General features: G+C 44.9%; 1 protein-coding gene across 3 annotated transcripts in view; it reads left to right on the top strand.

The window, feature by feature from the left end:
- The window catches only part of EYA3 (EYA transcriptional coactivator and phosphatase 3), a 317,510-nt gene that overhangs the window by 120,388 nt on the left and 169,471 nt on the right, over positions 1–27,651 (top strand). For all 3 annotated transcript variants that reach the window (XM_069756641.1, XM_069756639.1, XM_069756640.1), the window contains exons 8-9: positions 434–519; positions 25,302–25,479. In XM_069756641.1, coding sequence (XP_069612742.1) covers positions 434–519; positions 25,302–25,479 — 264 coding nt within the window. The remainder of the gene's footprint in view (positions 1–433; positions 520–25,301; positions 25,480–27,651) is intronic.

Below are 27,651 nucleotides of genomic sequence, written 5' to 3'. Positions count from 1 at the left end.
CACCGATGACCCCCGATCATGTGACGGGGTGACCGGTTCGCGCATTTCCGTCTGGAAGCGCTTGTTAAATGTCGCTGACAAAGTTCGACAGGGGCATTTAACTAGTTAATAGGCGGGGTGGATCGTGATTCCACCCGTGCCTATTGCAGACACATGTCAGCTGTTAAAAAAACAGCTGACATGTCCCAGCTTTGAGGTGGACTCACCGCAGGTACCTGTATCAAAGCAGGGGATACGGACATCGGCATAATAGTGCGCCCAATGTCAGTAAAGGGTTAAACCGTCAAGGCAAATTGCTAGTACAGTAGTTGTATTACAATCTACTCTGATTGTTGGTGTACCAGAAAAGATACTTTTACTATGTGCAAAAGCATTGTGTGCGTTTTAAATAGACTTAATTTTTTACAATTTTTTTTTTTTTTTTTTTTTTTAGCGATCACTACAAATGCAAATATTATTTCCAGCACATCTCCGGTTGCAAATCTTGGAGTTCCAGCAATTGCCAGCATCTCAAGCCAGGTAACTTTTCATTGTACAAAGCGGATTTACAATTTTTTTTTTATTATTTTTTTTTATTTTAGCTTTCATATTTTAACCCCATAATTTATCTAACAAAGGGTTTACTTTTAATGTTGCATATTCTTTAGCCTTAGTATGTACAGTTATTTCCAAGTATTTAAATGTCTACAATTTGTTATTGAGATTGTTCCACTGCTGGCATCAGGACAGATTTGTTCCAGTTAAATAATAAACCTAAGCACCTTCTGAAGTCTGCTATAATTTACATTATTGGACTGATGGAAGATGTTCGTTTCTTGGCATTTATGTCTTCTATTTATTAGAGATATACAGTAAAATATAAATTTATAGTAAAAAAAAAAATGGCCTTTTGTGTTCAGTATAGAGTTGGTAATGGTTACTACTGTAAACACTAGAGAGGCAGCTTCCATGTTGGATTTGCGTACCTCTTTGACTACCTAGTGTACTTGATTTTTCTGATTGCATCCAGGTTTGCTAACTTTGAACATCCGGCACGGGACCATAACTGGAGATTAGACTAGTACAGCTCCTCCCCCAGCCTAGCCTGCTTTTCCCAGCACTACTGCAGGTGATTGACAGATCTTTCCCTACGTACATGTGAAGGAGAGACCTGGCAGTCTCCTACAGCCGTGCTAGATAGACCCTGCCGGTGGCAGAGCCGGGCCAGACTAGTTTGGTCTCTGACAATGGTCATTGTGAAGTCAATGAGTCAGTGGGTGCTTTCTTCCGCTGGCCTGGCTGTCTTTAGAATGACCGCACGGACCAGGGCTCATCCCACTGAATGCCCGCACTTCTTTACAGTGGGCACACTACTACTTGGGCAACACAGTGTGAGAGTAAAACAGTGTAAATACTTTATTGAACCACCAACAGACAATAACTTAGAGTACAGTCCCAGCAAGTACACAAGATGGTCCAAATTAGAGTCTCAACTTTCCGCTGGCTCACCAGGATTAGAGCAGCTATGTCTTCGGAATTTCAAGGGCCGACTACCCCATAAGTGGCACACCATTTTTGGCAGGCACTAACGGGGAGGAAGTAACAACAAGCTTAAAAAGCTGACTGTCCATTGAGGTATGTGGCTAAGGGACTTGATTGTCCCAACCTGACTTCTCCCAACGTCTCCATGGGTTCAGTGATGGTCAATGGATCAGATCTTTATTCCTCCAGCTGGGACTGTGGTGCCTTAAACTGGCGTCCTGTAGAGTGTCAAATCTGTAGTTCTACAGTTGGAGCCATGGTTTCTTGGCTGCTGTTCTGTAGAGTCTTTCTGCAGAAGGATAGAGATCCCTTTTTATACTCACATCTGTCCTTCAAGCCATCATAGACAGGTCAGGGGGAATGTGGGATGAGGTCACCTCTCATTGCTTGAGTATTCAATCAGTCTGCATAGTTTATCCGTACAATGTTTGCAGCTCAACAAGCTGCATGGACTGATACCATAGGTAATCAACATTTTAGCTAACTTCTAATCTGAATTTGCCATATTTGAGCTATGTTGGTACCCGATTCGTGCCGAATGTATGTTTGATGATCAGTTCCGAACATATTCTGTAAAATTCTACTCCCATTGAGTCTAATGACATTCAGCTGTGTTCGACGAATATTGCAAAAACAATATTCGATGCCAATCGTATTCTGATCTGAATCCGAACAAATTTGCTGAACTCTACTCCTGACCTACTCAGAAATACATCTGGCCTATTTAAGAATAAATGCTGCGTCGTCACTGTCATCTGCTGGATCTTCAAAGTTTATCTCTCTGAAAAGCTGGAATGTTTTAGAAAATAAAATACCATGCTGCAATTATGCAGTCAGCCTGCGATTTATATAGCCCATGGTTTAAGCAGTTTTAATTGCTTGACGGGTTTCTTTTAGGGCCAGGTGCCCATGATTCAGAACTAGCACCTCTTTAGACGCAGAGCATATTCACTGTGTCCAAAGTGCTGCCATCTATTGAACACAGGTGGATCTGCATGTGTTTTCTTATAGACAAAATAGAACAAAGTCCAGCTCAACATAGTTGACATCCTTGAAGACTCGGAGCACGGAACCGCTGTCAAGGCGTGGAGGAATCAGAAAAATGATGAGGAATCCAGCTCAATGAGGTAGTGAGAAAACTTTTCTTTATTTACTTAAAAAGTGTTCAGTGGAGGATAAAAACATCAGCAATTACAGAGAATGAAATGATGTCATGACTAAGGGTGCTTGGTCACCAGAAACGCGTTGATATCGCATTTATTCCCTGTAATTGCTGATGTTTTTATCCTCCACTAAACACATTTTTTAAGTGAATAAAGAAAAGTTTTTTCACTACCTCGTTGAGCTGGATTCCTCATCATTTTCCTGTTCTCTTATAGACACCTCTCCGTTACTAAGCCTTGATGTCACCTGACAATACAAAGGTACCATCAACCCCACAAATATGAACCCCACTTGCTACCACTACAGGACAAGTGGGAAGAGCCGGGCAAAGTGCCAGAATTGATGCATCTAATAGATGTGCCTTTTCTGGGCAGTTGGAGGCTGCTATTTTTAGGCTGGGGGGTCAATATCCGTGGCCCCTTACTAGCCTGAGAATGCCAGCCATCAGCTGTGAGCTTTAGCAAGGCTGGTTGTCAAAAATGGGGGGAACCCCAAGCCATTTTTTTTAAATTATTTATTTACATAATTAAAAAAAAAAAGTGTGGGGACCCCTCTATTCTTGATAACCAGCCTTGCTGACAGCTGAGGGTTGCAGCTCCCAGCTGTGAGTTTTGCCTTGCTGGTTATAGAAAATTCAGGGGAACCCATGCTGTTTTTTCCATTTATATATTTATTTATAGCACAGGAATATCCCGATCAGCTGCTCCTGCTGTCACTGTTATTAGCAGCAGCAGGGATAGGCTGATGGGGTGTAATGGTCCCATCAGCCGGCACCTGATCTCTTATCACAGAGCAGGTTAGAATGATGAGTAGTGTTCAGCACCTGGCGACGGAGTACAGCGCTTACGGTAACACTTGTTCCCCGATGGCGATGCATGTCACACAGATGACATCCATGTGTGTTATGCGTATACACATGTGTGGGACGTTTTGTGGCCAGTGTTAACATTAAAAGACGCGTTTTGCCCACGGACACACGGCCTGTGGAAACACACTGATGTGAACAGACCCATTCACTTGAATAGGCAAATAGCGCTCCATTCCTCCCAAGTCTCTCTGTATGCCTAAGTAGTACTGTACAGCCAAATATGGGGTATTGCCACGTTCAGTAGAAATTGAGATAAATTTTGGTGCCATTTTTACACACTTTGTTTTGAAAATGTAATATCTTTGGCTAAAACAAAATTTTGGTAGTAAAAATGTAGTTATATTGTCTTCACATCCCAATGGTATAAAATTCTGTTACACACACATGGTGTCAATATGATCACTGCATTCCTAAATTGAGGTGGTTCGTAAAATGGGGTCACTTATGGGGGGTACTGCTGTTTTGGCACCTCATGGGCTCTCCCAGTAGGTTATGGCACCAGCAAACAATTAACTCCTTTCTGACATCTGGCGTACTATCCCGTCGAGGTGGCCTGGGCCCGTATGACCACTGACGGGATAGTACGTCATGCCCTTTAATGCGACACTGCGACTTAAGTCGCGGTGATAGCATTAAAATTGCAACGCCATCTTACCTGGAGGAAGATGGTGTCGGCATCCCAGGGCCTGTCTCTACCCCCCGGCCTCCCGATCGCTGTGAATGGCTGTTCAAATCTGAACAGCCAATCGCAGCCTTTTTCATTGTTTCAACCAATCAGATTGGCTTCCGATGTACAATGTGATTGTCGATCGCGTCAATCACAGGGCACAGCAGCGGTGTAACTGTGGGTTATAATAACTTGGTGAATTCCCACATTTAAACTACAAAAATATTCTATATTTTCCTTCCCATACCCAGATAGGGCCATATAGGGATTAGAAGGGATAGTCGACGGTGAGTGGGGGCACCATTGCGCTGGTGTAGGGTGCAAACCTCCGCTGGCAGGCAGGTACAGTCTAGTATATTTTCTAGTATAGTTACCGGTACAGGCACCTCCTGGTATTTTCTATTTTTAATTGGTGGAAGTGGTCCTTTTTTTAGTATCACTATACACGGTGTTCCAAATTAATATGCAAATTGAATTTAAGTGGCATTAACATTTAATTGTTTTGTTTTTTCAAATTAACACGTGGATGGTATTGTGTCTCAGGGCTCAATGGATCACTGAAATCAATCTTAAACACATGTGATAATTACCATATATACTCGAGTATAAGCCGAGATTTTCAGCCCAGATTTTTGGGCTGAAAGTGCCCCTCTCGGCTTATACTTGAATCACGGTGGGCGGCGGGTGAGGGGGAGAGGGCGCTGAGGCATACTCTCCTAGTCCCGGCGGTCCTGACGCTCCCTCTGCCCGTCACACGGTCTTCGGTGCTGCAGCTCTTCCCCTGTTCAGCGGTCACGTGGGCCGCTGATTAGAGAAATGAATATGCGGCTCCACCTCCCATAGGGGTGGAGCCGCATATTCATTTCTCTAATCAGCGGTGTCGGTGACCGCTGATAGAGGAAGAGGCTGCAGCACCGAAGACCGTGTGACAGGCAGAGGGAGCGAGACGCCGGGAGCAGGTAAGTATGTAATATTCACCTGTCCGCGTTCCACACGCCGGGCGCCCCTCTGTCTTCGCGTCCTCTTGCTCTGACTGTTCAGGTCATAGGGCGCGATGACGCATATAGTGTGCGCGCCACCCTCTGCCTGATCAGTCAGTGCAGAGAGACGCCGGGACCGGACGCTGGGAGCTGCAAGCAGCGAGGTGAGTATGGCATTTTTTTTTTATATTGCAGCAGCAATGGCACAGCTTTATATGGCACAGCTATAGGACAATAATGAATGGTGCAGAGCACTATATGGCAGAGCTATGGGGCAATAACGAACGGCGCAGAGCACTATATGGCAGCTATGGGGCAATAATGAACGGCGCAGAGCACTATATGGCACAGCTATGGGGCAATAATGAACGGCGCAGAGCACTATATGGCACAGCTATGGGGCAATAATGAACGGCGCAGAGCACTATATGGCACAGCTATGGGGCAATAATGAACGGCGCAGAGCACTATATGGCACCGCTATGGGACAATAATGAACGGTGCAGAGCACTATATGGCACAGCTATGGGGCAATAATGAACGGCGCAGAGCACTATATGGCACATCTATGGGGCAATAATGAACGGTGCAGAGCACTATATGGCACAGCTATGGGGCAATAATGAACGGTGCAGAGCACTATATGGCACAGCTATGGGGCAATAATGAACGGTGCAGAGCACTATATGGCACAGCTATGGGGCAATAATGAACGGTGCAGAGCACTATATGGCACAGCTTTCTATGGTACATCTATGGGGAAATAATGAACGGTGCAGAGCACTATATGGCACAGCTATGGGGCCATAATGAACAGTATGGAGCATCTATTTTTATTTTTGAAATTCACCGGTAGCTACTGCATTTTCCACCCTAGGCTTATACTGGAGTCAATAAGTTTTCCCAGTTTTTTTGTGGCAAAATTAGGGGGGTCGGCTTATACTCGGGTTGACTTATACTCGAGTATATACGGTAGTTTTCCAGGTGATTCTAATTAAAGGAAAACTACTTAAAAATTATGTTCCACATTATTAAGCAGGCCACAGGTTTCAAGCAACATGGGAAATAGAAAGGATCTCTCTGCTGCTGAAAAGCGTTAAGTAGTGCAATGCCTTGGACAAGGTATGAAAACATTAGATATTTCATGAAAACTTGAGTGATCATCATACTGTGAAGAAATTTGTGACTGAAACAGAGCACAGAGTTCATGCAGATAAAGGCATAATGAGGATGGTTTCTGCCAGACAAATTCATTGGATTAAGAAAGCAGCTGCCAAATACCATTTCAAAGCAGCACACAGTTATTTGAAGCTGCTGGTGCCTCTGAAGTCACTTGAACCTCAAGGTGTATGATCCTTCAAAGGCTTGCTGTGGTTCATAAACCTACTATTCGGCCACCCCTAAACAGTGTTCACAAGCAGAAACGGTTGCAGTGGGCCCAGACATACATGAAGACTAATTTTCAAACAGTCTTGTTTACTGATGACTGTCGAGCAACCCTGGATGGTCCAGATGGATGGAGTAGTGGATCGTTGGTGGATGGCCACCATGTCCCAACAAGGCTACGACTTCAGCAAGGAGGTGGAGGAGTCATGTTTTGGGCCGGAATCATGGGGAAACAGCTGGTAGGGCCCTTTCAGATTTCAGGTGGTGTGAAAATGACCTCTGCAAAGTATATAGAGTGTCTGACTGACAACTTTCTTCCATAGTATAAAAAGCAGAAACGTGCCTTCAGGAGCAAAATCATCTTCATGCATGACAATGCTCCATCTCATGCTGCAGAGAACACCTCTGAGTCATTGACTGCTATGGGCATAAAAGGAGATAAATTCATGGTGTGGCCACCATCTTCCCCTGACCTCAACCCTATAGAGAACCTTTGGAGTATCATCAAGCAAAAGATCTATGAGGGTGGGAGGCTGTTCACATCAAAACAGCAGCTCTGGGAGGCTATTCTGACTTCATGCAAAGAAATACAAGCATAAACGCTCCAAAAAATCACAAGTTCAATGGATGCAAGAATTGTGAAGGTGATATCAAAGATGGGGTCCTATGTTAACATGTAACTTGGCCTGTTAGGATGTTTTGGAGTTAAATAGCTTTTTTGTTCAGTGAATGTGACCTTCTAATGCTGCAAATTCCACAAATGAGCATTTCCAGTTCTTTGAAAACATCAAATGTTTAGAAATTCTGTGCCTGATAATTTGGAACAGTGCATTTTGAGTTTTTAGTCATTTTGGAGATTATACTGTTATCATTGGGAGGTTTCTTCAATAAAATTCAATGTATACTTTAATGGGTGATGACTTTTATTAGACTGACTGTCATTTGCACCGACCATTTAGGAAAATCCGAGAAAAAAGTCATTTGCATAATAATTTGGAACATGGTGTATGGTATGTTTGGTTAACCCTGCTGTTCTGTTGGTCAAAAATGACCGACTTTGAACTTCAATATTCTTTAAAATATTCAAGATGCGGCTCTGAAACCCGTGGCCGACCGACCCATCCTCATTTAAGTCAATCAACCACAAGTTTCAGAACCGCATCTTGAACACCCCAAAAAATACCAAAGTTCAAAATAGGTCTCCCCAGACCGAACAGAACAGCAGGGTTAAACAATAAAGGTACAGTAACTTAAAGTACAGAATTTTATACGGTGAATTTAACCCCTTCATGACCCAGCCTATTTTGACCTTAAAGACCTGGCCGTTTTTTGTAATTCTGACCAGTGTCCCTTTATGAGGTAATAACTCAGGAACGCTTCAACGAATCCTAGCGGTTCTGAGACTGTTTTTTCGTGACATATTGGGCTTCATGTTAGTGGTAAATTTAGGTCGATAATTTTTGCATTTATTTGTGAAAAAAATTAAAATTTGGCTAAAATTTTGAAAATGTTGCAATTTTCAAATTTTGAATTTTTACTCTGTTAAACGAGAGTTATGTGGCACAAAGTAGTTAATAAATAACATTACCCACATGTCTACTTTACATCAGCACAATTTTGGAACCAAAATTCTTTTTTGCTAGGAAGTTATAAGAGTTAAAATTTGACCAGCGATTTCTCATTTTTACAGCAAAATTTACAAAACCATTTTTTTTTATGGACCACCTCACATTTGAAGTCAGTTTGAGGGGTCTATATGGCTGAAAATACCCAAAAGTGACACCATTCTAAAAACTGCACTTCTCAAGGTGCTCAAAACCACATTCAAGAAGTTTATTAACCCTTCAGGTGCTTCACAGCAGCTGAACCACTGTCTGGGCGCACGACAGGGCTCGGAAGGGAAGGAGCGCCATTTGACTTTTTCAATGAAAAATTGGCTCCAATCTTTAGCGGACACCATGTCGCGTTTGGAGAGCCCCTGTGTGCCTAAACATTGGAGCTCCCCCCACAAGTGACCCCATTTTGGAAACTAGACCCTCCCCAAGGAGCTTATCTAGATGCATAGTGAGCACGTTGAACCCCCAGGTGCTTCACAAATTGATCCGTAAAAATGAAAAAGTACTTTTTTTTTCACAAAGAAATTCTTTTAGCCTCAATTTTTTCATTTTCACATGGTTAACAGGATAAAATGGATCCTAAAATGTGTTGGGCAATTTCTCCTGAGTACATCGATGTTTGTGCACACGGCAAGGCTCAGAAGGGAAGGAGCGCCAATTGACTTTTGAATGAAAAATTAGCTCCAATCGTTAGCGGCCACCATGTCGCGTTTGGAGAGCCCCTGTGTGCCTAAGCATTGGAGCTCCCCCACATGTGACCCCATTTTGGAAACTAGACCTCCCAAGGAACTAATCTAGATGTGTGGTGACCACTTTAAACCCTCAAGTGCTTTACAGAAGTTTATAACGCAGAGCCGTGAAAATAAAAAATCATGTTTCTTTCCTCAAAAATGATGTTTTAGCAAGCAATTTTTTATTTTCACAAGGGTAACAGGAGAAATTGGACCCCAATAGTTGTTGCCGAGTTTGTCCGGAGTACACTGATACCCAATATGTGGGGGTAAACCACTGTTGGTCACACGTCGGGGCTCGGAAGGGAAGTAGTGACTTTTGAAATGCAGACTTGATGTAATGGTCTGCGGGCGTCATGTTGCATTTGCAGAGCCCCTGATTTGCCTAAACAGTAGAAACCCCCCAAAAGTGATCCCTCTTTGGAAACTAGACCCCCCCAAGGAACTTATCTAGATATGTGGTGAGCACTTTGAACCCCCAAGTGCTTCACAGACGTTTACAACGCAGAGCCGTGAAAATAAAAAATCATGTTTCTTTCCTCAAAAATGATGTTTTAGCAAGCAATTTTTTATTTTCACAAGGGTAACAGGAGAAATTGGACCCCAATAATTGTTGCCCAGTTTGTCCTGAGTATGCTGGTACACCATATGTGGGGGTAAACCACTGTTTGGGCGCACGTCGGGGCTCTGAAGGGAGGGAGTACCATTTGACTTTTTGAATGCAAGATTGACTGGAATTAATGGTGGCGCCATGTTGCGTTTGGAGACCGTAACAGTGGAAACCCCTCAATTCTAACTCCAACACTAACCCCAACACACCCCTAACCCGAATTCCAACTGTAGCCATAACCCTAATCACAACCCTAACCCTAATCCCAACTCTAGCCATAACCCTAATCACAACCCTAACCCCAACACACCCCTAATCCCAACCCTAATCCTAACCTTAATCCCAACCCTAACCCCAACACACCCCTAACCATAACCCTAACCACAGCCTAATCTTAACCCTATTTCCAACCCTAGCCCTAATTCCAACCCTAACCCTAAGGCTATGTGCCCACGTTGCGGATTCGTGAGAGATTTTTCAGCACCATTTTTGAAAAATCCGCAGGTAAAAGGCACTGCATTTTACCTGCGGATTTACCGCGGATTTACAGTGTTTTTTGTGTGGATTTCACCTGTGGATTCCTATTGAGGAACAGGTGTAAAACGCTGCGGAATCCGCACAAAGAATTGACATGCTGCGGAAAATACAACGCAGCGTTTCCGTGCGGTATTTTCCGCACCATGGTTTTCCATAGGTTTACATGGTACTGTAAACCTGATGGAAAACTACTACGAATCCGCAGCGGCCAATCCGCTGCGCATCCGCAGCCAAATCTGCTGCAGATCCGCATCCAAATCCGCACCGTGTGCACAAAGCCTAATTCTAACCCTAACCCTAGTTCTAACCCTAATTCTAGCCGTAACCCTAGGGCCAGATTCACATTGCGCTAGCAGCAGCCCGTTCAGCACATACGCTAACGGGCTGCTGCTAGCGCAAGTGCCGACGTTTGCATCGCGCTAGCGCAGATAGAGCATCTGCTAGCTCTATCTGCGCTAGCAGTGACGGACCCGGAAACGCTGCAGCCCGCGTCTCTGGGTCCGTCACTCAATGACGGCACATCCCTAGCGTACGCCCATTGTGGGTGTGCGCTAGTGATACGTCCGACATTGCTGTCAATAGCGGCCGTGACGGACTACGTTACACCGCGTTTATGCCGTGGTGTAACATAGTCCGTCTAACGGACTGCTTAGACGCAGTGTGATCTAACTCTAACCCTAGTGGGGCAAAGAAAAAAAAATTTTTTTTCTTTACTTTAATTTTGTCCCTACCTATGGGGGTGATAAAGGGGGGTTTATTTATTATTATTATTTTTAATTTGATCGCTGTAATCGTGTTCTATCACAGCGATCAAAATGTACCTGTAACTGCGCATGCGCCCGCTATTTTGGAAGATGGCGGCACCCATCGAACAGATGGACGGACACCGGAAGGGACACAGGTCGGTAAGTATGAGGGTAGGGGGGTGATCGGACAGCGCGGGGGGGGGGGCTTAGCGGACAGCGCGGGGGGGGGGGAGGAGCGGACAGCGGGGGGGGGGAGGAGCGGACAGCGCGGGGGGGGGGAGGGAGGGAGGAGCGGACAGCGCGGGGGGGGGGGGGAGGGAGGAGCGGACAGCGCGGGGGGGGGAGGAGCGGACAGCGGGGGGAGCAGACAGGAGACCGGAGGGGAGAGGAGGACACTAGATTACAGGACGGAGGACCGAAGTGGAGGCGATCGGTGGCGGTGGGGGGGGGGATCAGATCACGATCTCCAGCCATGGCTGATGCTATTGCAGCATCGGCCATGGCTGGATTGTAATATTTCACCAATTTTCATTGGTGAAACATTACTATCGCTCCGAGTGAAAGTGAAACGTCCCTTTCAACAGCCAATCAGAGCAATCGTGGGGGGGGGGGGGGGGTGTGTGAAGCCTACCGGGGCTAAAGTACAACTCCACCTGTCCCTGCAGGCCGGGTGAAATTAGTGAACCCTTTCACCCGGCCTGCAGGAGCCCAATCCGGCCATGATGCATATGCTGCGTCACAGGTCGGATTGGCACAGGTTTTCATGAAGCATACGGTGTGTCAAAAGTCGGGAAGGGGTTAATGCTGTGTCCTGCACGAAATGACCCCAACTTTGACCGTTTGTTCAAAGTTCGGCCGGTCATTGAACACGTTGGCAAAATGTTTGCTGAGTGTTCGTGCCACAATGGGACATCATCGTGGATGAGTCCTTGGTTCATTTTAAGGGGCATCTCAGATTCCATCAATACCTGCCCAACAAGAGGGCCAGGTACGGAATCAAACTCTACAAGCTGTGTGAGAGTACCTCAGGGTACACCTACAGCTTTAGAGTCTAAGAAGGGAAGGACACCAGGATTGAACCCCCTGAGTGTCCCCCTGTCCTGGGAGTGAGTGGGAAAATTGTGTGGTATTTGGTGCACCCACTGCTGGATAAAGGTTATCACCTCTACACCGATAAAGGTACCGTCACACTGGACGATATCGCTAGCGATCCGTGACGTTGCAGCGTCCTGGCTAGCGATATCGTCCAGTGTGACACGCAGCAGCGATCAGGCCCCTGCTGTGATATCGCTGGTCGGGGCAGAAAGTCCAGAACTTTGTTTCGTCGCTGGCTCTCCCGCTGACATCGCTGAATCGGCGTGTGTGACACTGATTCAGCGATGTCTTCGCTGGTAACCAGGGGAAACATCGGGTTACTAAGCGCAGGGCCGCGCTTAGTAACCCGATGTTTACCCTGGTTACCATCGTTAAAGTAAATAAACAACCACTACATACTTACCTACCGCTGTCTGTCCTCGGCGCTCTGCTTCTCTGCTCTGGCTGTGAGCGCCGGGCAGCCGGAAAGCACAGCTGTGACGTCACCGCTGTGCTTTCCGACCGCTGTGCTCACAGCCAGAGCAGAGAAGCAGAGCGCTGGGGACAGACAGCGGTAGGTAAGTATGTAGCGTTTGTTTTTTTTACTTTAACGATGGTAACCAGGGTAAACATCGGGTTACTAAGCGCGGCCCTGCGCTTAGTAACCCGATGTTTACCCTGGTTACCGGCATCGTTGGTTGCTGGAGAGCTGTCTGCGTGACAGCTCTCCAGCGACCAAACAGCGACGCTGCAGCGATCCGGATCGTTGTCGGTATCGCTGCAGCGTCGCTTAGTGTGACGGTACCTTAACTTTTATTCCAGCATCCCACTCTACAAATCCCTCTCTGCGCAAGGTACCGCAGCCTGCGGTACTGTCCGCAAACATCAGAGGCCTCCCGAAGACGCTACTTGGGCAGATGCTTAGTAAAGGTGAGAGCAGGGCCCAATGTAGTGACCACCTGCTGGTGATCAAGTAAAAGGACAAGAGGGATGTCCTTCTATTAACCACCATACACTGATGGCAGCGCCCTCAGCACTGTACGAGGTACCTCTACACAGGTCAGCAAACCGGACTGTGTACTGGGGTACAACAAAAACATGGGGGGGTGTTGATCTCTACGATCAACTCCTCCAACCGTACAGTGCTTTGAGAAAGGCCAAGGTTTGGTACAAAAAGCTGTCCATGTACATTGTACAAATGGCAATGCTCAACGCTTTCCTGCTATCATGATGTGCACGCCACACCGATACGTCGTACTTTCAGTTCCAGGAGGTAGTGGTTTAGGCCCTGACATTTAGCATGAGGGAAGGAGCGGGCCCCAGTACTTCCGGAACTGAGGGTGCTCGTATCGTACCAGGTCAGCATTTTCCGGGGTTGGTTCCGCCAACTGGAAGAAAAGGTAAGCCGCAAAAAAGGTGCCGAGTGTGCTACAAAAGAGGAATATGCAAGGACACCATCTATCGATGCGACACCTGCCCCGACAAACCTGGCCTGTGTATGAAGGATTGCTTCAAATTGTACCACACTTCCATGCACTACTAATTTACTTTACAGGAACCAGTAGATTAGTTCCAAAGAGGGGGCACATCTAGGCAAGTTCCTTGGGGTTCTAGATTCCAAAATGTCACTTGTTTTTTTTTTTTTACTGTTTAGCCACACCAGGGGCTCTGCAAACGGAGCATGATTCCCGCAGACCATTCCATCAAAGTCTGCATTCCAAAACGTCACGGCTTCCCTTCCGAGTCCCGACGTGCCCAAACAGTTTTTTCCCACATATGGGGTACCAGCATACGCGGGAGAAATTGGACAACAACTTTTGGGGTCCAATTTCTCCTGTTACCTTTGGGAAAATAAAAAATTGGGGACTAAAAGATCATTTTTGTGGGAAAAAAAAGTTTTTATTTTTTAATTTTCATGCCTGGGCGTTATAAACTTTAGTGAAGCACTTGGGGGTTCAGAATTCTCACCACACTCCTAGAAAAGTTCCTTAGGGGGTCAAGTTTCCAAAATGGGGTTCTTTGTGGGGGGTTTCTCCTGTTTAGGCACATCAGGGGCTCGTCAAACGGAATATGATGCCCGCAGACCATTCCATCAAAGTTTGCATTCCAAAAGGTCACTACTTCCCTTCCAAGCCCCGAAGTGTGCCCAAACAGTAGTTTTTTCCCACATATGGGGTACCAGCGTACTCAGGACAAATTGGACAACAACTTTTGGGGTCCAATTCTCCTGTTACCTTGGGAAAATAAAAAAATTGGGGACTAAACCATCCATGTTTGTGGGGAAAAAATAGGATTTTTTTATTTTCACGCCTGGGCGTTAAACATCTGTGAAGCACTTGGGGGTTCAAAGTGCTCAACACACATCTAGCTAGACAAGTTCCTTAGGGGGTCTAGTTTCCAAAATGGGGTCACTTGTGGGGGGGTTCCACTGTTTAGACACATCAGGGGCTCGCCAAACGCAACATGGTGTCCGATCTCAATTCCTGCCAATTTTAGCTTGGAAATGTCAAACGGCGCTCCTTTTCTTCTGAGCCCTGCCGTGCGCCCAAACAGTAGTTCCCCCCCCCCCCTACATATGGGGTATCAGCGTACTCAGGACAAATCGAACAACTACTTTTGTGGTACATTTTCTCATTTTACCCTTGAGAAAATAATAAAAATTATTGCTGAAAGATCATTTTTGTGACTAAAAAGTAAAATGTTCATTTTTCCTTCCACGTTCCTTCTGCTTCTGTGAAATACCTGAAGGGTTAATAAACTTCTTGAATGTGGTTTTGTGCACCTTGAGGAGTGCAGTTTTTAGAATGGTGTCACTTTCGGGTATTTTCTGCCATTTAGACCCCTCAAAGTGACTTCAAATGTGAGTTGGTCCCTAAACAAAAATGGTTTTGTAAATGTTGTTGTAAAAATAAGAAATCGCTGGTCAAACTTTAACCCTTATAACTTCCTAGCAAAAAAAAAAAAAAAATGTTTCCAAAATTGTGCTGATGTAAAGTAGACATGTGGGAAATGTTATTTATTAACTATTTTGTGTCACATAACTCTCTGGTTTAAAGGGACTCTGTCACCTGAATTTGGCAAGACTGGCTTTGGGTCATATGGGCGGAGTTTTCGGGTGTTTGATTCACCCTTTCCTTACCTGCTGGCTGCATGCTGGCTGCAATATTGGATTGAAGTTCATTCTATGTCCTCCATAGTACACACCTGCGCAAAGCAATCTTGCCTTGTGCAGGCATGTACTACGGAGGACAGAGAATGAACTTCAATCCAATATTGCAGCCAGCGAGTAAGGAAAGGGTGAATCAAACACCCGAAAACTCCGCCCATATGACCCAAAACCAGTCCCGCCAAATTCAGGTGACAGATTCCCTTTAACAGAATAAAAATTCAAAATGTTTAAATTGCGAAATTTTCTCAATTTCCGTTTTTTACACAAATAAACGCAAGTTATATAGAAGAAATTTTATCACTATCGTGAAGTACAATACGTCACGAGAAAACAATGTCAGAATCACTGGGATCCATTAAAGCGTTCCAGAGTTATAACCTCATAAAGGGACAGTGGTCAGAATTGTAAAAATTGGCCCGGTCATTAACGTGCAAACCACCCTTGGGGGTAAAGGGGTTAACAGTAAAATCTGGTGCTCCTTGCCTTCTGATCTTTGCACTGTGGCTGAAAAATATTTCCCAAATACATGTAAGGTATTGGCTCACTAAGAAAAAATGGACCTTAGTTTGTTGAAACAAAAGTTTGTCCTATAAGCCCTCAGAAAAATTAAAAACTTGGGGCTAAAACATTTTAATGGTAGAAATGTAACTTATTCATTCTTCACCACTCAGTGGTCAGGTTGACGAAGGTTTAAGACCGAAACGCGTGTCGGGTACACGCTGGCACAGGAGAGAGCCCCCCCAGGTAGAGAGAATTTTACAATTTTGATTGCACAGCTGCACTTTACATTATGCACATTCAGACAGGCGTCACCATTATGCCTGTGTGGTGGTAACCTGCAGGAATGCACCTGAGTTGATTTGGATTGTGTGGGCACACTATCACTTTAATATTTCTTGCACCTTTTTTATCGTTCCGGTGGCTATATTAGTGGGTTTTTAACCCCCCGTTTTATTAACCCCCCCCGTGGTCTTTGTTTCTCACATTGGTTTTTTTCACCGTTTTTTGTGCAACAGAAATTTATATACACATTACAAATATATGAGATTTTGTAGTCAGGTGACTACATCTTATATTTTGCACATGAGATTTTTGTTATATATAAATATATATTTGTTTACACATATAGCAACAATATATCTTTTTATAAATTTTTTTTTTTTTTTTTTTTTTTTATATATTTTACACTGGGAGACTTTTTTTATTCCCCTTCCCTTTTTCTCTCCTTATTCCTATATGTTATAGTGTTTGGTGTACAGTCTGTTAATTTTATCCTGATATTGTGGGGGCCATATTGCTTGTATATATACAACTCTGCAATCCTGTTGCCACGCGGATGTGGTTTTTTTCTGTTTTTATTTCTTATGATTGTGTAATCATCGGCATTCCCTTTAATAAAGCCATATTTTTAATAGTTCTTTGCCTTGTATGTTTTTCTTCTTTTTTGATCCCTGTAGTATTGCTTTGCTTTTAGGTACAGAAGGAGGGAGGACCCTGCACGCGAGGGCTCACAGTCTGCAGGGGATGGGCGAGGATAGACTAGCAGAGGGTAGAGCTGGTTGTACTGCTGTTCAGTAGGTTGAGCATCACCGCAGGCTGTAGGCTTGTTGACAGAGGTGAGTCTTCAGGTTCTTTAAGAAGGATTCTATGGTAGGCGAGAGTCTGATGTGTTGGGGTAGAGAGTTCCCGAGTATGGGGAAGTCTTGGATGCGGTTGTGGGAAGAAGAGATAAAAGGGGAGTAGAGAAGGAGATCTTGTTGGGATCGAAGGTTACATGTAGGTAAGTACCGGGAGGCCATGTTACAGATGTATGGAGGAGACTGGTTGTGGATGGCTTTGTATGTCATAGTAAGGGCTTTGAACTGGAGTTTCTGGACAATAGGAAGCCAGTAAAGGAGAGGCTGGGGAATAGTGGGGAGATAGGTAGATTAGTCAGGCAGCAGAGTGTAGGATGGATTAGAGTGGTGCCAGAGTGCTAGAGGGGAGGCCAGAGAGGAGGCGGTTGCAGTAGTCAAGGCGGGAGATAATGGCGTGCACTAGTGTTTAACCATGGTAACCAGGGTAAACATCGGGTTACTAAGCGCTGCCCTGCGCTTAGTAACCCGATGTTTACCCTGGTTACCAGCGAAGACATCGCTGAATCGGCGTCACACACGCCGATTCAGCGATGTCAGCGGGAGATCCAGCGACGAAACAGAGTTCTGGCCTTTCTGCCCCGACCAGCGACATCACAGCAGGGGCCTCATCGCTGCTGCGTGTCACACTGGACAATATCGCTAGCGAGGACGCTGCAACGTCACGGAACGATATCGTCTAGTGTGACGGTACCTTAACTCTGAGCAGCAACTGTCATCTCCTATCTCAATAAAATTTGTTTAAGGCTATGTGCACACGTTTTGGAATTTTCGCTTTTTTTCACTATAAAAATGCAATAAAACCGCACAAAAAATGCACACATTAAGCATCCTATTATTAGAATGCATTCCGCACTTTTGTGCACATGCTGCATTTTTTTTCCGCAGCGGAATCGCGTTCTGGAAAAATACGCAGCATGTTATAAAGTGTGGTATCGCAGCGATTCCGCACACATAGGAATGCATTGATCCACTTACTTCCCGCATGGGGCTATGCCCACCATGCGGGACGTGTGTGGATCATGTGCGGTTGGTACCCAGGGTAGAGGAGACTCTCCTCCAGGCCCTGGGAACCATATAATTGTTTAAAAAAAAGAATTAAAATAAAAAATTGTGATATTCTCACCTTCCGGCGTCCCACGCAGCTTTCCCGCTCCTCGCGATGCTCCCCTTCCCAATAGTGCATTGCGAGAATGACCCCAGATGACGTAGCGGTCTCGCAAGACTGCTACGTCATCTGGGGTCATTGCCGCCAATCATTACTGTGACCGGAGCCTCGAGGAGCGAGAAAAGCTGCCGGGGACGCCGGAAAGAGAGAATATCACGATTTATTATTATTATTTTTTTTATTATAGGCAGCATCAGGAGTAAAAAGTAGGTCACACTTGTCAAACACCAACCTGTCAATCAGTTTTCCAAGCGATGCTACATATCATTTGGAAAACGCTAGCATTCTGCAAGCTAATTACGCTTGCAAAACGCTAGTGTTTAGCGGGAATACGCATGCTGATTATACTTTTGCCTGGCCCATTTTTGGAGTTTTGTGTGAAATGATCAATGTTTTGCTTCATTCTCTTTTGTGTTTTTTCATTTAAGACAAATTAAATGAGGATAATCATAACAAAGATTTTGTGTTTGCAATCATTTTCAGGAAGAAACCGAGTATTATCTGACAGAATTGCAGTGGTGTCAATACTTTTGGCCACAACTGTACATATAATCTCCTAAAAAATAATTTTCATCTCCTGTCTCAGTAAAGTAACCCCCGGATGAGGCACGGAGGGTCGGAAGGAGGGGGGCATGACCGGGGCAGGTTGCCAGTGACCAGGTGATTGGGGATTTTGGGAAAAAACAGGGAGAACAGCAAGGAAGGAGGGGGGGAGGAACTAAAGGATTGACAAAGGGGGAAGTGACATAAGGGAAGTGACCTAGGCACGGGGGAGAAGGGGTGAGATCAAGAGGGATAAAAGGAGGCAGGGAGGAGCAGTAACTTTCTTTTCACTCCCAGGACAGCGGGAAAACAAGCCCCACCCACCCATCCCAGAGGAGGAGAAGAATGACTGGGTCGCAGTGGCCGGATCAATAATTCGAATAAGGATATGAAGGATACTTATGCAAACGTGTTTAATTTGGCAGTTACCTTTAAGCCCAGGGGAAGGGCAATCCAACGCCATGGTTCCCTGGAGGTTTCCCCCACAGGGGGTTTTTCCTCTCCTGACTGGTGGCGGATGGCTCTTCGTGAGCCTGAGGTTCTGTTATAATCAATGGACTAGTGATTTGAGCGCTGGTGGGTCCTCGAAGCTGGCAAAAAAGTTCGGTATGGGGGGGGGGGGGGGGGAGGTTCTTGCATTGCAGGACCCCCCTACAGTGGATGGTTACGGGTTGTTGGTGGTCTGGTGAGACTTGGGTGATACCCGACGAGGCAAGTCGGGGTCACATTATCATGGGACCCGGAGGGCCACCCGATGTTGGAGGTCGGGTGCGCGGTACCGATGGGTGGGTACCCGACGATGGAAGTCGGGTACAGGTTTAACGGTGTGGAGGCAACCTCTTCCCTCAATTCATGGTGCTTCCGAGCCGGGAGGAAAAACGCGGCTGGAAGTAAGGCTGGGAGGGAAGAGGCAATGCCGACGGTTTAATTACCAGACCAGGATCGGGTTAGCTTCGAGGGCCCCACCAAGTGTCTTTAATTATTATTAGTATTATTATTAATATTATCATTAATAATAAATTGGCTGCTGTGGCCGTTATTATCCAAAAGTACTGGTGTGGCGTGTTTATTCAAGGGAAAAAGGAGGAAGGTCACGGAGAGTCAACCTTGCCAAGGTCATGTAAAAATCTGTTTTCACTGATTACTGAATTTAACCCAGTAACTTAGATTTGTTCTGTCCTGATGGAGAAAGTAGATTTCTCTGAGAAGATATCATACATAATTTATTACATTCACGTAGTATTGATTTTCGAAATAAAGCATAACTGTCGCTTTAATTTTTAAGTCAACTAATTTTTTTGAGTGTCTACTCTGATTAATATAACAAATCCGATCTAGCCTTTCCTAACAATACACCCCCTTTCACATGCCATAGTATGCACTTTTCCAAGATTGCGACACAAAGACACAGCACCTCATATATTGCAGAGTATGTTTAGCCAATCTTTTTTACAGTTAGGCTATGTTCACACATTGCGGTTTTTACCACGGAACCACGGTGATTTTGCAGCTGCGGGTCCGCAGCAGTTTCCATAGCGTTTACAGTAACATGTAAACTCTATGGAAACCGCAAACTGCTGTGCACATGCTGCGGGGAAAAACGCGCGGGAACGCAGCGGTTTACAACCCGCAGCATGTCACTTCTTTGTGCAGAATCGCAGCGATTCTGCACCCATAGAAATGCATTGATCCGCTTACTTCCCGCATGGGGCTGTGCCCACCTTGCGGGAAGTAAGCGGATAATGTGCAGGTGGTACCCGGGGGGGGGGGGGGAGGAGAGGAGACTTTCCTCCAGGCCCCAGGGACCATATTTGAGTAAAAAAAAAAAAAAAGAATTAAAATAAAAAGTAATGATATACTCACCTCTGAATTCTCAGCGCTGCACGCGGCCGTCCGGTCTCAGGTTTGCTATGCGACCAGGACCTGCGGTGACGTCGCGGTCACATGACCGTGACGTCACGAAGGTCCCGGTCGCACAGCATCTTTGGAACCGGACCGCCGCCTGCAGTGCCGAGGAGATCGGGACGTCAGAGGGTGAGAATATCATGATTTTATTATTTTTAACATTACTATTGATGCTGCATATTGCTGCATATGCAGCATCAATAGTAGTGGTAAAATCCCGCAGCGGAACCCGCAGGACAAACCGCGATAAATCTGCAGGGATAACCGCAGCGGGTTTGCCCTGCAGATTTATCAAATCCGCTGCGGGAGAACCCGCAGGGACAGGACGCAACGTGTGAACATAGCCTAAACCTTGGATGTAATTGTCTGTTTGGCAATGACTACTTTCTGATAAGTGTCTAAAGGAGGTCTGTGGTAGTCTGATACACTTCTCCATTTTCAGCATTGGTTCAGGTGGTTTTATCTACTCCCAATAGCTCTGCCTCATCAGATGACACAAAGCAACAAGAGGCTCCCCATGAAGTTGTTGCATGGAAAGCTTATCAGAAAACTGGTGCACATATTAACGGAAATGATGGGCACCGCCATCTTGTTCCGGCCAAAAACTGGCAGGCGCAGTGCGCCCGCCGGCCGGCATCCAGCAGATCTTTGGGGTCTTGGCTGCCGGCTTCTTCATCCAGTAAGAAAATGACGGGCGCATGTGCAGTGCGCTCGCCATCTGCCGGCCAGCAGCTAGAGGAGTTGGGGCTAAATTTAGGGTTAGGGTTGGGGCTAAATTTAGGGTTAGGGTTGGGGCTAAATTTAGGATTAGGGTTGGGGCTAAATTTAGGATTAGGGTTGGGGCTAAATTTAGGATTAGGGTTGGGGCTAAATTTAGGATTAGGGTTGGGGCTAAATTTAGGGTTAGGGTTGGGGCTAAGTTTAGGGTTAGAGTTGGGGCTAAATTTAGGGTTGGGGCTAAATTTAGGGTTAGGGCTAGAGTTAGGCTTCTTTCACACTTGCGTCGGTACGGGGCCGTCGCAATGCGTCGGCCCGAAGTACTAACACACGTTGTGAAAATTGTGCACAAAGTGGGCAGCAGATGCAGTTTTTCAACGCATCCGCTGCCCAGTCTGTGTCCTGGGGAGGGGGCGGAGTTACGGCCACGCATGTGCGGGCGGAAATGGCGGATGCAACGTACAAAAAAAAGTTACATTGAACTTTTTTTTGTGACGACGGTCCGCCAAAACACAACTGATCCAGTGCACGACGGACGCGACGCGTGGCCATCCGTCGGCAATACAAGTCTATGGGCAAAAAACGCATCCTGCGGGCACATTTGCAGGATCCATTTTTTGTCAAAAACGACGGATGCCACACAATGCAAGTGTGAAAGTAGCCTTAGCGTTGGGGCTAAAGTTAGGGCTAGGGTTGCGGCTAAAATTAGGTGTAGAGTTGGGATTAGGGTAAGGGTTTGGATTAGGGTTGACATTAGGGTTACGTTTGATATTAGTGTTAAGGTAAGGGTTGGGATTAGGGTTAGGGGTGTATTGAGATTAGGGTTAGGTTTGAGGTTAGGGTTGAGATTAAGGGTGTGTTGGATTTAGGGTTTTGGTTAGGGTTGAGATTTGGGTTGTTTTGGGGTTAGGGTTGTGATTATCGTTAGGGATGTGATTAGGATTATGGATCGGGTTGGGGTTAGGGGTGTGTTGGGGTTAGGTTTGGAGTTAGAATTGGGGGGTTTCCACTGTTTAGGTACATCAGGGGGTCTCCAAACACGACAGCCAATTTTGCGCTCAAAAAGTCAAATTGTGCTCCTTCCCTTCTGACCTCTGCCGTGCGCCCAAACAGTGGTTTACCCCCACATATGGGGCATCAGCGTACTCGGGATAAATTGGACAACAACTTAGGGGGTCCAATTTCTCCTGTTACCCTTGTGAAAATAAAACTTTAGGGCTAAAAAATCTTTTTTGTGGAAAAAATATTTTTTTTTATTTTCACGACTCTGCATTATAAACTTCTGTGAAGCACTTGGGCATTCAAAGTTCTCACCATACATCTAGATAAGTTCCTTGGAGGGGTCTAGTTTCCAAAATGGGGTCACTTGTGGGGCGTTTCTACTGTTTAGGTACATCAGGGGCTCTGCAAATGCAACATGACGCCCGCAGACCATTCTATCAAAGTCTGTATTCCAAAACAGCACTCCTTCCCTTCCGAGCTCTGCCATGCGCCCAAACAGTGGTCCCCCCACATATGGGTATCAGCCTACTCCTCATAAATAGCAAAATAAATTTTGGGGTCAATTTCTCCTTTTACCTTTGTGAAAGTAAAAATTTGGGGGTGAAAAGATTTTTGTAGAAAAAAATGATTTTTTTTTTATTTTCATCGCTCTACATTATAAACTTCTGTGAAGCAGTTGGTGGTTCATAGTGCTCACCACACAGCTAGATAAGCTCTTTGGGGGGGTATAGTTTCCAAAATGGGGTCACTTGTGGGGGGTTTCTACTGTTTAGGTACACCAGGGGCTCTGCAAATGCAACATGATTCCCGCAGACCATCCCATCAAAGTCTGCATTCCAAGCGGCGCTCCTTCCCTTCCGAGCCCCGATGGGTGCCCAAACAGTGCTTCCCCCTCACATATGGGGTATCAGCATACTCAGAACAAACTGGTCAACAGATTTTGGGGTACAATGTCTCCTGTTACCCTTGAGAAAATAAAAAAATTGCGGGCTAAAAAAATAATTTTTGAGGGAAAAAAAAGGATTTTTTATCTTCACGGCTCTACTTTATAAATTTCTGTGAAGCACTTGGGGGTTTAAAGTGCTCACCACACATCTAGATAAGTTCCTTAAAGGGTCTAGTTTCCAGAATGGGGTCACTTGTGGGGGGTTTCCACTGTTTAGGCACATCAGGGGCTCTCCAAACGCGATATGGCGTCCGATCTCAATTCCAGCCAATTCTACATTGAAAAAGTAAAACTGCACTCCTTCTCTTCCAAGCTCTGCGGTGCAACCAAACAGTGGTTTATCCCCACATATAAGGTATCAACGTACTTAGGAGAAATTGCACAACAACTCTTGTGGTCTAATTTCTCCTGTTACCCTTGTGAAAATAAAAATTTGGAGGCAAAAATATCATTTTTGTAGAAAAAAAGCGATTTTTTTTTTTTTTTTTCTTTTTTTTTTTTTAAATTTATTTATTTTTTTTTATTTTTTATTTTCACGGCTCTATTTTATAAACTTCTGTGAAGCACTTGGGGGTTCAATGTGCTCACCACACATCTAGATAAGTTCCTTAAGGGGTCTAGTTTTCAAAATGGTGTCACTTGTGGGGAGTTTCCACTGTTTAGGCACATCAGGAGCTCTCCAAACTTAACATGGCATCCGATCTCAATTCCAGCCAATTTTGCATTGAAAAGGTCAAATGGCGCTCCTTCCCTTCCAAGCTCTGCGGTGTGCCCAAACAGTGGTTTACCCCCACATATGGGGTATCGGCGTATTCAGGAGAAATTGCACAACAAAATTTATCGTTAAATTTCTGCTTTTACATTTGTCAAAATAAAAAAAAAAAAAAATGGTTCTGAAGTAAAATGTTTGCAAAAAAAAGTTAAATGTTCATTTTTTCCTTCCACATTGTTTCAAGGGACTCTGTCACCTGAATTTGGCGGGACTGGTTTTGGGTCATATGGGTGGAGTTTTCAAGTGTTTAATTCACCCTTTCCTTACCCACTGGCTGGATGCTGGCTGCAGTATTGGATTGAAGTTCATTCTCTGTCCTCCATAGTACACGCCTGTGCAAAGCAATCTTGCCTTGTGCAGGCGTATACTATGGAGGACAGAGAATGAACGTCAATCCAATATTGCAGCCAGCATGCAGCCAGCGGGTAAGGAAAGGGTGAATTAACACCTGAAAACTCCACCCATATGACCCAAAACCAGTCCCGCCAAATTCAGGTGACAGGTTCCCTTTCAGTTCCTGTAAAGCACGTAAAGGGTTAATAAACTTCTTGAATGTAATTCATATAGACCCCTCAAAATGACTTCAAATGAGATGTGGTCCCTAAAAATAAAAGGTGTTGTAAAAATGAGAAATTGCTGGTCAACTATTAACCCTTATAACTCCCTAACAAAAAAATGTTGTTTCCAAAATTGTGCTGATGTAAAGTAGACATGAGGGAAATGGTATTTATTAACTGTTTTGTGTGACATTTCTCTCTGTATTTTTATGCCCTTAAATCAAAGTTTGAAAATTGCTAAATTTTAAAAATTTTCGCCATATTTCCGTTTTTTTCATAAATAATCGCAAGTAATCGAAGAAATGTTACCACTAACATGAAGTACAATATGTCACGAAAAAAGTCTCAGAATCCGTTGAAGCGTTCCAGAGTTATAACCTCACAAAGTGACAGTGGTCAGAATTGTAAAAATTGGCTCAGTCATTAAGTACCAAATTGGCTCTGTCACTAAGGGGTTAAGTGATGAAAAAAAAAAAATACGTTTCTGTGTAAAATAAAAAATAAATTGCCATTTTTCGGGGGCTGGGTGAGGGCTTGTTTTTTGCCTTCCGAGCTGACATTTTTATTAATACCATATTGGGATAGATACAATGTTTTGATCGCTCGTTTTTGCATTTTATTGCAATGTTGCTGCGTCCAAAAAGTAATTCGGGCGTTTTGATTTTTTTTCTTGTTACGCCCCTTACCAATCGGATTATTCTTTTGATATATTGATAGATCAGACGATTCTGAACGCGACGATACAAAAGTGCTAGCCCATGGTCAGTCTGTTTGAAAGCGATGCAAAATGTCCCACACTCAGGTGGTGTCTTTGTTCTTATTTTCTAACTGTACTACAACAAACTTGTTTTTCTATATTTTGATGCGTGTACATGGACAGATGCCTTGTCACCACCAATAGACTGATGGTTTGATTTTTCAGTTTAAAGTTTAAAACTTTAGTTTTCCAGATTAAGTATAATTGTTTATGTTTAACTGTTTCTTCAAGGAATATCCCACATATACAATCCTTGGACAAAATCCATATCAACAATGTTATCCAAATGAAAATTTCACAACAGCAACATCGGCTGGCACTTCAGAGAACAGCACGGTGGCTTCAGATTTTCAAGAGAATAAAAGTGGTTCAACATCTCCAGCACAGACTGCTCAAAGACCAGTTTCTGGTATGTATATTCTACAAATACTCCTGTTATTGAAAAGTGGAGATAAAATACGTGGTTATGTAACCCTAAACTAAATAGAATACACACCACATGTGTGGTAGACTTCCATCCTTTGTGACCCAAAATACTTGGCTTGCACTGGTGCATGGACACAGCCTTTTACCTAATACAAAGCCTATTACTGTGCAGTGCACTATGTGGTACTTAAATGGCTTTAAGATGTTGGATTTCTACATGTCTGATGGATCCTATGTTCCCATGGAGTAAGAGCTGAGACAAAGTAGTCCTGTCCCATAACGATCCGTACATTTATTTTAACCCCTTCCTGACATGCGCTGTACTAGTACTGCTCTGCGGGAACTGCTTTCCCGCAAACTGCAGTACTAGTACGGCGCTGCTATTTCTGGTCATCGCGCGTTGACTGGGTGAGGATGGCTGCTGTTTCTCATAGCAGACCATCCTGGCACGTCACCACTTTGGGCTGGTGAACTTTCACCAGCCAATCACAGCAAAGCTGACAAAGTTGTTGAGAAAAAAAAAAGCACATGACAGGCTGTGATCGGTGCTCTGTGACGTAGCACCAATCACAGCCGTCACAGTAGGTGGGGTGATCACTACGTCCCCTCACCTGATTAACCCCTATGGCGCTGATTGGCTGAACAATAGCTTCTAGCCAATCAGCGCCAAAGGGGTTAATTTAAAATCGCGATCACCGCCCTGCACGCCATCTTTACCTCAGATTTGGCGTGCAGAGCAGTGGGCTAATCCCCTCTGTGTACCTTGAGAGAAATAATCCATTGGTGGCCAGTGTGATCAACCCGGCGATCTCCTGGTCTCCTGTGCTGGGTGCTGCTCTCCTGTGATCTGCTCTCTGCTGCCATCTGCCTGCTGTGTGACTCCTGTGATCACAGCAGCAGAAGCAGCACGTACCCCTCCCTCTCCTCCCTCCAATTGATTTTTTTTGCGCTTTTTTTTCCTTTGCGAGGTGTCCCACGCAGAGCATTCGTGCTTTTCCTGTGTCCTCAGCGCTTTGATCAGTATCGCTGCTGATCAGACTGCGCTACGGGAATTTTTTTTTTTTTTGTAGCTAGTTAGTGTAGCGGACTTCACAGTCTAAGTGATGTCCGTTTTTTGTTTTTTTTTTCTTTTTAGAAAAAAATAATCGTAGTTAGTCCAGTGTAGTTTCAGATGCAGCAAAGTACCATAGCCAGCGTCGGTGTTTGACGTCCCCCTCCCGCCTCCCTCCAATTGATTTTTTAGTTCACTTTTTTGCGCTTTTTTTCCTGTGCGCGGCATCACACGCAGAGCATTCGTGCTCTTCCTGTGTCTGCAGCGCTTTGATCAGTATCGCTGCTGATCAGAGACTGCGCCACGGGAATTTTTCTTTTTTTAGCTAGTTAGTGTAGCGGACTTCGCAGTCTGTGATGTCCGATTTTATTTTTTAGAAAAAAATAATCCTAGTGTAGTTTTAGACGTAGCAAAGTAGTGTAGCCGGCATCACGGTGACAGCCTCCCCGTCCAATTGAATTTTTAGTGCACTTTTTTGCGCTTTTTTTGTGTGCGCGTATCCTGCGCAGAGCATTCGTGCTCTTCCTGTGTCCACAGCGCTTTCATAAGTATCGCTGCTGATCAGCGACTGCGCCACGGGAATTTTTTTTTTTTTTTTAGCGATCAGGTTAATCCTTTTTTTTAAATGGTCGGGCAATTCTGAAGGCAGCAATACCAAACATGTATGTTTTGATTTTCTTTTTATTGTTTTATTTTGAATGGGGCGAAAGGGGGTGATTTGAACTTTTAAAAACTTTTTTTTTTTCTATATAGAGGTGATCAGATCGCCTCTATATAGCATATTTACTCACTTGCTATGAGCGCCGACCACTGGGTGGTGTTCATAGCAAGCCGGCAATGACAAACATAGAGGTCTCCAGACACCTCAGGTTGTCATGCCAACACGCACACTGGTGACTCCCGCCACATGTTTGCGGGTCATCAGTGTGCGTATTTCTGGCGTGATTGCTGGAAGCGCTTGTTAAATGCCGCTCTGTTTGACAGCTTCATTTAACTGGTTAATATCTGCGGGTGGATTACGATTCAAAACAGCTGACATGTCCCCAGAAAGATGTGGCTCATGTGAAGGGGATAATAAGTGAATTTAACCACTCAGTGTCCGGG

This window comes from Ranitomeya imitator, chromosome 3 (genome assembly GCF_032444005.1).
Source record: "Ranitomeya imitator isolate aRanImi1 chromosome 3, aRanImi1.pri, whole genome shotgun sequence".
Lineage (NCBI taxonomy): Eukaryota > Metazoa > Chordata > Amphibia > Anura > Dendrobatidae > Ranitomeya > Ranitomeya imitator.
This window is presented reverse-complemented; position numbering and strand designations above follow the sequence as displayed.